This window comes from Pecten maximus, chromosome 8 (assembly GCF_902652985.1).
Source record: "Pecten maximus chromosome 8, xPecMax1.1, whole genome shotgun sequence".
Taxonomy (NCBI): domain Eukaryota; kingdom Metazoa; phylum Mollusca; class Bivalvia; order Pectinida; family Pectinidae; genus Pecten; species Pecten maximus.
In genome coordinates, this window is record NC_047022.1 from 9,609,235 (window position 1) to 9,620,170 (window position 10,936).

The 10,936-nt window shown below is 35.8% G+C and overlaps 1 protein-coding gene across 1 annotated transcript; it reads left to right on the forward strand.

Annotated features, from left to right (window-relative positions):
* The first annotated feature begins 1,025 nt into the window (after window positions 1-1,025).
* On the forward strand, window positions 1,026-10,383 carry LOC117333254. Its single transcript, XM_033892468.1, has 9 exons — window positions 1,026-1,195; window positions 1,337-1,393; window positions 2,040-2,162; window positions 2,867-2,929; window positions 3,689-4,970; window positions 6,411-6,684; window positions 7,545-7,743; window positions 8,453-8,494; window positions 8,944-10,383. The coding sequence occupies exons 1-9, from the start codon at window positions 1,108-1,110 to the stop codon at window positions 9,453-9,455; spliced, it is 2,640 nt and encodes an 879-aa protein (XP_033748359.1). The 5' UTR covers window positions 1,026-1,107; the 3' UTR covers window positions 9,456-10,383.
* Window positions 10,384-10,936: the final 553 nt, after the last annotated feature.

Below are 10,936 nucleotides of genomic sequence, written 5' to 3' on the forward strand. Positions count from 1 at the left end.
GCCGACAGGCAGCCATCTTGGATTTTGACCATTGAAGTTTGTTATCGCTATTTCTGAGAAAGTACTGAAGGGATCTTTCTCAAATTTCACATGTTGGTTTCCCTTGGTGCCTAGTTATGCATATTGCATTTTGGGATCGATCGGAAAACAACATGGCCGACAGGCGGCCATCTTGGATTTTGACCATTGAAGTTTGTTATCGCTATTTCTGAGAAAGTACTGAAGGGATCTTTCTCAAATTTCATATGTTGGTTTCCCTTGGTGCCTAGTTATGCATCCCTTCAGTGCTTTCTGAGAATTAGCGATAACAAACTTCAATTGTCAAAATCCAAGATGACTTGGTGCCTAGTTATGCATATTGCGTTTTGAGACCGATCTGAAAACAACATGGCCGACAGGCAGCCATCTTGGATTTTGACAATTGAAGTTTGTTATCACTATTTCTGAGAAAGTACTGAAGGGATCTTTCTCAAATTTCATATGTAGGTTTCCTTTGGTGCTTAGTTATGCATATTGCGTTTTGAGACCGATCTGAAAACAACATGGCCGACAGGCAGCCATCTTGGATTTTGACAATTGAAGTTTGTTATCACTATTTCTGAGAAAGTACTGAAGGGATCTTTCTCAAATTGCATATGTAAGTTTCCCTTGGTGCCTAGTTATGCATATTGCGTTTTGAGACCAATCTGAAAACAACATGGCCGACAGGCAGCCATCTTGGATTTTGACAGTTGAAGTTTGTTATCGCTATTTCTGAGAAAGTGCTGAAGGGATCTTTCTCAAATTTCATAAGTAGGTTCCCCTTGGTCCCTTGTATTGCATTTTTGGACCAGTCTGTCCTGAAAACAACCTGACAAACAAACAGCCATTATCGTTAAATCTCAAATTTCTTATATAGCTAGGATTCCCTTGTTTGAAAAGTACTGGAGGGATGTCTCAATTTGCACAGATTAGAGTAAAATGAAGGGAAAAGTAGAGAAAAGATCAATCTGACATGGAACCTATGTAGATCATTCAATGGTGGGCGCCAAGATCCCTCTGGGATCTCTTGTTTTGTTTTGTTTTTTAACAGTTTCTGATTCTGACGTGCAAAGCAAAACTGAAAGCATGGACAGAATGCCGTCTGATACATGTAATGATTCTGATGTATCAACAGTGTATGATGAGTTGGAAACACAAGGAAACGATATTGATGGTAATGTTGTTGATAATAATCTAAAATTTGGATACTTTAATAATTCAATGGTAAAGGCAGAACCCTAAATGATGTAATTTGAAACTGAAACCAATGAGTTTACTTCCTAAAGTAATTATGATATTAATTAATTATGTCCAGGTTGCAGAAGATCGCCTGATGCAGATTTACCAGCAAATTCCAGTGACAAAACCAAAGGTATGGCATTATTTTGTATTTCCGAAATTGTTGAATTAAATGAATTGAAATTGTTGGAAGTTGAGTCTCACAAGATTGTAAAAAGGAAACAGGAGTGAAGAAAAACTTGCAAAAGAAACTGAGAATTATGCAGTAGAGCCAATAAACAAACAAAACTTGAACATGTCAAAGCTAGATCGGGAGTAGCCCAAGTTTTCTCTGGCCCTGACACCATGTCTATTGTAGGGTAATTAAGTCGCCCGCGACCTACATAGTTACCAGGTAGCAATATGGCGTAGAGTGAAGTATACAATTTTGGTCAGTGTAAAGCGAAGGTCTATACAGACAGAATAAACACCTAGATGGGACTAAATTAGTGTTCTGAGCAAAATAAATATCTCATTTATTCATGTATAAGGTAGGTGTTATGTCACATCCAATTTTATTTTATTTACACCAAATATTTAGCGACACCAAACGTGTCGGAAAATTCCACATTTTTATATAGTAGTGCCCTCTGGCCCTACACCAGACATGGTGTCAGGGCCAGAGAAAACTCGGGCTAGATCGGGAGATTCACTATTCACTCCAAAATTCACAAAAAATTCACCACAATTCATAATTTTCAATATTTGATTTTTTTTTATTTTCTTTTCTTTTTTTTCAGATTCTGACTCTGACGTGCAAAGCAAAACTGAAAGCATGGACAGAATGCCGTCTGATACATGTAATAATTCTGATGTATCAACAGTGTATGATGAGTTGGAAACACAAGGAAACGACACTGATGGTAATGTTAAAAATCTAAAATTTGGATACTTATAGTAACTTGAATTTTTTTTTTGTCCTGTGTATCTACATAATACACCATTTAAATTTAAAAATTCTTATAGAATTGTAAATAAAGATTTATTTATGTTCCATCTGTTCATGTTATCAAATTATAAGAGGGAAGAAAAAAAGGTAAAAATAGAGAGAAGATAAGTCTGACATGGAATCTATAAAGATCATTCAATGGTGGGTGCCAAGATCCCTCTGGAATGTCTTGTATGTAGAGGTTCATGCTACACTTTTACCATTTGTGTGATATTTTATAAGAATATTGTGGACATTATATCATGTGTTGTGATTAAAGCTTTTAGCTCACCATCATCTGATGACTGTCTGGGGTATTGAGTTTTTACTATTTTACAAAAATTCTTAGATTTTGCTTAGACATCTTAGAAAATTATTCCAGTACTCCAGGAAAAATGAGATTCTATGTATAGATTGTGCTGGAAAAAATGCAACTTATTATAAGGTAGTGTTTAAATTAGATCACGACTAATTTAATGGTGGTCCCAGGTAAACAAACCTGGAGTTGTTCTGTAAATATTTTACTGGAATAGCCCTAACTAAATTTTGTAGGAGGAAAAAAGACATGAATCAGTGAATTTTACTCAATATATTTAAAGATCTAAGATCTGTATTAAGTTTTTCATTCATTATTTTCAGACTTGAATACTACACCTGTTTCAGTCACAGATTCTCAAACAAGTACTGGTAATGAAATCAAAGGTATGAATATGTTGACAATGTTTATGTCCGATGTTATCACTATTACCTGAATCACTTTATTATTACGATATACATGATGACAAAATGCTCCCTATCTGTAATAAAGGCCCCCATATCAGAGATACGGTGCCCTAGCTATAGCAATCACTCTGTCAGCCTGTCAACAAATTTTATTCCTGACTATAACTTTTATGTTTATTGATCGTTTTACATGAAACTTGGTAAAGAAAATTGCACTCTGGTCAAAAGTCAAAGTCATCAGGTTCAAAGGTCAAGGTCAAATTTTGTATATATTCACTATTGGAAACAAATTGCTATGACACCATGAAGTAATAATGTTGCTTGGATTTTAACAAGAAATCAGCATATCAAAGGTCAAGTTCATAAGGTCAATGGTCAAGATGAACATCTAGTTGTGACACTTTGAAGCAATTTGTTGGTCAGGATTAAATAAAGAGTCAACTTACCTACGGACAAGGTCAAATTCTGTATCTTTTTAGTGATGATCATTTTGTTATGATATTATGAAGCAAAGTTAGTCAGAAGTAAGGAAGAATTCCACTGATCATGAGCATGGTATAAATTGGGAGATTGATAACGTGTGAATGGCCTTGATTTCCTTGCAACTGGACAAATATGAGATGTAAGTCAGAGGTAAAATGGTGCCCGTTAAAAGTTTGTTGCCTAGTTGAACCATGTTGTTATAGAGTAATTTAAAGTTTGAAATAAATGCTAACAGCTTTCAATCTTAATTTTCAGTCACACCTGTTTCCCATGGAATGAATGGACAGAGAGTTTATGACAAAAGGCAAGCTTGTTACTATTGTGGACAGCTATTTGCTAAAATTTCTGAACACTTGGAAAATAAGCACAAGGATCAAATGGAGGTGGCCAGGATTATTGCTATGAAAAAGGGAAGCAAAGAGAGGACATTGGCATGGAAAAAAATTAGGAACATGGGTAATTTTCAGCACAATGTTTCAATTATGTCAACACATGATCAAAATGATAATGATTTGCAGTTGATTGTGGATAGACGTCCGAAGAATGTCAGGTCCTTGAAAGAATTCTTGCCTTGTAGTTTTTGCCTGGGATTTTTCCTGAAGAGTGAACTCTGGCGCCATTCTAAGACCTGTCCTTTGAAAATGCAAGGCTCCGAGGAGCAAAAGGAGACACGTGTACAGTTATCATCTAAGTTACTGCTTGAATCATCAATGGCTTTGACAAAGAACAGTAAGGTAGATCAAGAGTTTTTAACAGTTGTTACTGGTATGAAGCAAGATGATGTGCTAGACTGTATTAAAAGTGACAATTCACTTAGACTTCTCGGTGGAAGCATGATCCAAAAAGTGGGTAAGTCCAGAATAGCTAATGTTAGACAAAAACTTCGGGAATTGGGTCGTTTGCTAATTGAAATGCGCAAAACAACTTCTTTACAAAACTTCAATGACATTCTCAAACCTGGAAATTTCGATAACATTACTGAGGTTGTTTGGAACATTGCTGGAACATCACAGTCAGGTGAGGAAGCTTTTACAAAAAGAGGTCTGCCAAAATATGAGAAGCCATCTTTGGCTTTAAAACTTGGACATTCTTTGAAAAAAATGGCAGAAATGAAGCGAGGATGTGCAATACGAAATGGAGATGAAGTGGGGCGAAAAGAGGCTGAAAACTACATTATATTGCATGCAACTGAATGGAATGACAAGATCAGTAGCCATGCTTCTCGGACGCTGTCGGAACGTCATCATAATGATCCAAACCTCCTTCCACTAACAGAAGATGTGGTAAAGCTGAGGCGCTATCTTCTTAATGAACAACAACGCCTTATTCCACTGTTGCGTAGTACTCCGTCAGTCAACACCTGGAGAAACTTGGCACTGGTTGCACTTACTCGTGTGACTGTCTTTAATAAAAGGAGGGGAGGTGAGACAGGACAAATACTTCTGGAAACGTACAAGAACAGAACCAACTGGAATGAGGCTGGTAATGCTGAAGTACTTGGTACCCTTCAACCTCTTGAGAAGAAACTTCTGGAAAGGTATGTCTGAGAAACTTAAATCCATAAAATACAAATATATCATAGGTGTCTGCAATAGTCTAGAATATTTGGCCCGAGGTACTGGTACTGGTGATCGACCGATGTTCTATTGCATGAGGCCAAAGGTAGAGTGCAATAGAACATCGATCGATTACCAGTATTGAGGGCAAAGACACCCATGATATACAAGTTTTATTACATAATCACTTAAACACACTTAGAATCACTGAAATATCGACTTTGCTGTAGGCCTTGAAGTCTCCACAACTGTCGTCTTGCAATGTTGACATCTGAGTGACTTATATAATTAGAAGCTTAAAGTGTAGAACTAAATTCCAAAACATCACAGGTGTTCAATAGTTCGCACATTGAATGCAATTGTCATTTCAGCCGTGCAATAGTTCAAATTATAGCGTATGTTTGTTCAAATGGGTGACCTTGACCTTCATTAGGAGGTCAAATATGCTAAAATCGTTAAACAATTTCTTCTTAATAACACAAATTAAGGCCCAGAGACCTGATATTAGGTCTGTAGCATGCTGGGATGAAGGGCTACCAAATTTGTTCAAATGGATTAACTTGACCTTCATTCAAGATCAAAGGGGTCAAAATGTTAACATCTTTAAACAACTTTTTATTGATAACCAAAAGGCTCAGAAACCTGATATATTGGGTTTGTAGCATTCAGGGGTGAAGGGCTTATAAAGATTGATGAAATGAATAGCCTTGACCTTCATTAAGGTCACAGGGGTCAAATATGCTAAAATATTCAAAACTCAGGTGACAGTTCAGGCTCATGAGCCTCTTGTTAAACTGTTAAAATCCCCACCCCATAACCATATATAGCATTGCTGTGCATCAAGAGATCAACAAAATCATGATGGAAAAGTAGGCCTGAGGGTCTTTCCCGACCCCTAGGGACTCGGGTTTCCTTGATATGTCTTTAAAACCGATGAGATACCCACTCAATAATCAGATATAGCATTTTTAGACATGAAGGGATAAACAAGACCATGCAAAATTTAGCCAAGGGATTTTGCCTCACTCCAAGAACTCAGTTTCTTAAAACACAATCGTTACATACATAAACAATCCCGGGGGCTTTTCACACCCCTAGGGAGTCTGGAGTGGACATCGTTTCTGGGTTATATCTTTGAAGCAGTTGATATCCCTTCCCCATAGCCTTAAATAGCACTTTTAGACATTAACTATTAATAGAGCTATTTAGAAATTGAACATGAATATTATTTATTTTGTTTGGTCAAATCAACAAGGTGAGCGATACAGGCCCTCTTGCCCTCTTGTTGAATATCTGAAAACGGTAATATGCAAAGCAACTGGTAAGTTTTTTAACCTCGATTATGTAATATTTGCTCATATTATCAATTGCCCCTCCCTCATATGTTCTTTTAATACTGATCTTGTTTACGCTTCATGTAGACTTCAACTTGTGGAGATTGTTGGAAAAAGAGAACGAAAAGTGCCAGTTATATTGACAGAAGATATGATCAACGCCATTGATACATTGAATGCGGCAAGGGACGATATTTTATTGCCTGTCGAAAACCAATACCTCTTTGCAGCTCCAACAACAAAAGATGGTTACTTGAAGGGATGGGATGCACTGCACTTTATGACACAAAATGCTGGTCTCACCAAACCAGAACTCATCACTTCGACCAACATGAGGAAATATATAGCAACAGTTTCACAGGTAAAATTTTACCAGATTGATTTTATTCAGTATTTTCTTCTTGATTATTGATATATCTAGTTTCTGTTCTAGGATTTTCTTAACTTACCTAATAGAACCAAACAAAGTCATTTATTTAAAGACAGGATGAATTGGGTTGTATGTTCTAACACAGATATACAATTTTTAATTGTCTTGAAAACACAATTGATGAGATAGGTCTTAATATAAAGACGTCTTTTTATACCGCCGCAACAAAGTTAGGGGGGTATACTGGAATAAGGTTGTCCGTCCGTCTGTAGACACATTTTGTCCGGACAACTCCTCCTAAACCGATAGGCCGATTCCAATGAAACTTCACACACATATTAATGATCATGTGTAGATGTGCATGCCGCTGTTTTTTTCTCAAAATTATGGTTGCTATGGCAACTGGTCACTATAAACAGGTTTTCCGATAAGAACCATAACTTTAAGTTTGTCCGGACAACTCCTCCTAAACCGAAGGGCCGATTTCAATGAAACTTCACACAAATATAGAGGACCATATGCAGATGTGCATCTCACTTTCTTTTTCTCATAATTATGGTTGCTATGGCAACTGGTCACTTTATTACTGGGTTTTCTTAGTTACCTTCTAATTAAGAGTTCCAATTCACCATTGACTCGTACAGATTGCGGGGGTATTAGTCAGCCATCCTAGCGACAGTTCTAGTTTTCTCAGCTCCCTGAGAAACATGACCTACCATGGTTACATAATTGCAATTACTCTACTGACTGTGCTATGTATCATGGCCTCATGTCAATTGTATTTATAGCGAAATTTTGGTATATTACCTTGTTGTTGGATTAAACATAAATTTGTGGAATTCTCCTTTCAGATTGTAGACCTGAACTCAAATACAGAGCTTGAATGGTTGGCAAATCACATGGGGCATACACTGTCAGTACATCGCCAATACTACCGGTTGCAAGAGCAGACACTTGAGCTTGCTAAAGTTAGCAAACTATTAATTGCTTCAGATGCTGGACATGCTCACAAATATGCAGGGAAATCACTGGACAATATTGCATTGGAAGGTATATAGGTTTTATTTGTTATTAGACGTCATAGATATAAATATACTGGACTCTTAACTAGTGTAAGGTGCACAACAGATATCATCATCTGATTAAGAAAATGTTTCAGTGTCATTCATTTTGCCACCATCTTATTATATAAAGGTGTTATAAACATATATAAATATAGTATATAACTTTTAAATTTAAGCAGCCATATGACATGGTATGTGTGTACAAAGCTGGTGTATCTCATGAACTCTACAACAGATGTAGATCATATTCCCACCACAGTAATGCTCACTTGAGTTATACAAATGATTAAATTTTGATAGTCGTCGATCTTGGATAAAAGTCATGTGAACAGGCAGGGCATCTTTGTAGTAGCTGGTGGCTACCTACTGAACAAAATACAGGAGGCCTGTCACATCCAATCCAGACCAATTGCAGTAAATTGTCTTTCCCAAAGACAACATAGACTGGTATTTCGCATCGAGAAACACAAACCATCACATATTTGAAGCATTGAACCATGTACTTCAGATTTTCATGTTTTGGCCTATACTCATTTTGATGAATATAGTCTTATGATCACCTAATCTTTGGAAAGTCATTTGATAACCTTATATCCTTTACTATTCTAGCCTTGGATCATTTTAGAACACTTGCTGTTTAATACTTTGAATACCATAAATAATCAGTCAGTATTGTATATTTTGAATTATTACAGATGTTGAGGACTTTCCTGACTTAGAGGATGAACCTTTGAATGGTAGGTAAATTATGATAATTAAAAAACATAGTGCCTTAATTTTGCTGTCACCAAATTTTACCATTTTACCATTAAAAGAAAACCAATTGGCCATCCATTATTTTTTCTTCTGTAGAACAGTTATGTAGATTTCAACAAACTTGACTATAAATTATAATGGTCTGTACCAGTTTTTGATAGAACTTTTAGAGGGAGTTTCAGGTGAAAATTCTTGAGGGATACTTGAATGTTCAATAACTTGTTATATCTTGTTACAGCTGCTTTCTTAATGGTTGATTGGTGTTTGGTTTTTGCATTGAAAGCTGGGTCATAATTTTTGCATTACAGCTAACTTCAGATATTTCTCCATAATACTGTCCTAATACTCATGAATTTTAGTGTACATTATTCTTAAATCAAGTAGATTAAATGTGCACTGGCAATTTATTTTTCATTTTGTTGATTTTCAGATAAGTCATGCCCTTACTGGCATATCATTGTGATCGTGTCCGCACAATTTATAAAGAAAAAAATTGACGATAGCAATCCACTCATCCAGAAAATGAGATTGGGGGTATTTCTCTTATCAGGGAACAACTCATTAGTGGAGGAATTTCATCACAGGTTGCCAGTCTGGTCATCGATTCCTGGAAAGACTCAACGAAGAAACAGTATGGGTGTTATTTCAAAAAAATGGATGCAGTTTTGCTTACAGAGACAAAATGATCCACTTAAACCAACTGTGACTCAAATATTAGAATTTTTGAACATGTTATTCCAATCAGGACTTGGTTATAGTGCGTTGAATACAGCAAAATCTGCTATCTGTTCATTTACATCTGTTAATACCACTACGAGTGATGTTGGATTGGGGAATCACCCCTTGATTAAGCGTTTTATGAAAGGTGTTTTTTGTAATAGACCTGCATTGCCCAAATATTCTACTACTTGGGATGTTTCCATTGTGCTTAGAAACAGTTAGGTAATGATTTAACATTATTACAATTGTCTTGTAAAGTGGTCACACTACTGGCATTAGTAACAGGGCAACGTGGACAGTCTATTCACAATTTACATATTACAGACTTGAATTTCATGGCCGACAGATTAGACATTAAGTTTTCTTCTAGTTTGAAAACTACTAAGCCAGGATATCACCAGAGTGATATTCAGGTGAAGCGCTTTACAGAGCCAGGTTTGTGTATAGTTTACCAGCTAGAACACTATATAAAGAAAACCAAGGACATTAGACTGTCAAATTCTTGTAATGAGGATTTATTATTCATTGGGACAGTTATGCCTCATCAACCGGTATCTCGAGATACTATCTCAAGATGGATTAAAACTACATTAAAAGAGGCTGGGATAGACATTAATAGATTCTCAGCACACAGTACACGAGGAGCCATATGTAGTGCAGCTGCTAAAGCTGGGATTCCAATTAACACTATTCTTAAAACAGCCGGATGGAAGGCTGATTGCACTTTTCGCAGGTTTTATGATAAACCAGTGGAGACAAATGTCTCTTTTGCAGATATCATAGATTTGTGACATTAATTTTCTAAGTTTTACACATATAGGCATATATATATAACATTTTGGAACATAAGGACAAGTATCACATGATTTTTGTCATGAGCTCACATGAACTTTGTCACGAGCCTGTCAATTTCAGAGTTTGTCATATTTCTCTTGGAATATCATTATGATTATGCCTTATTGTTTGAATGATCAGTTTACAATAATTTTAAAGGCAGTCATTAATTAAGAGTATTATGTTTGATGTATATTAGTAAGACTATTGCACGTATTATATAGACGTGTGAGTATATAGCTGCTTGATATGTATGTCATTTGTTCTTGTTTGGATTGTTTTGATCATGAATTATAGTGTATATAAGTTTATGGTTGTTCACGTTGTTTGTGATTATATTATCTACATTGAATTGGTGTGTATATATGTTAAACAAATTCACCAACTCTAAAATCTCAAGAAATCCCTAAGCATGTTGATTTGAGAAAACTGAATATTAAACGAATTTATGAAGTTTGATAATAATTTTCTCAAATCAACATTATGCTTAGGGATTAATTGCCCTCCCTAGTTTCATATCCCACCCTGATATATTATTACACACTTGATGAATTTGCTCTAAAAACTGAACCACGTGACCTCTACGTCATCTCAATTAATCCCTAAGCATAATGTTGATTTGAGAAAATTATAATCAAACTTCATAAATTCATTTAATATTCAATCATATTCTATCGCAAAAAAATAATAGTCCCGTGACTTACGGAGTGAAATGCAACACTGCAGTTTCGTTAGATATATGACAAAACAACAGAACCTCACAAATAGATAGTTTTCAAAGTATTTAATTTAAGTATGTTCTGTCGATGATACGTAAGAATATTTTTCCGCGTTGAACGCATTAGATTTCACGCGGAATGATACAATCG

What these genes read in the sequence shown, in the direction of transcription:
- LOC117333254 (XM_033892468.1), top strand. Translation starts at nt 1,108, where the DNA reads ATGGACAGAATGCCGTCTGATACATGTAATGATTCTGATGTATCAACA. An exon ending in ACAAGGAAACGATATTGATG is followed by an intron (nt 1,196 to 1,336) that starts GTAATGTTGTTG and finishes AATTATGTCCAG; the next exon opens with GTTGCAGAAGATCGCCTGAT. An exon ending in ATATAGCAACAGTTTCACAG is followed by an intron (nt 6,685 to 7,544) that starts GTAAAATTTTAC and finishes TTCTCCTTTCAG; the next exon opens with ATTGTAGACCTGAACTCAAA.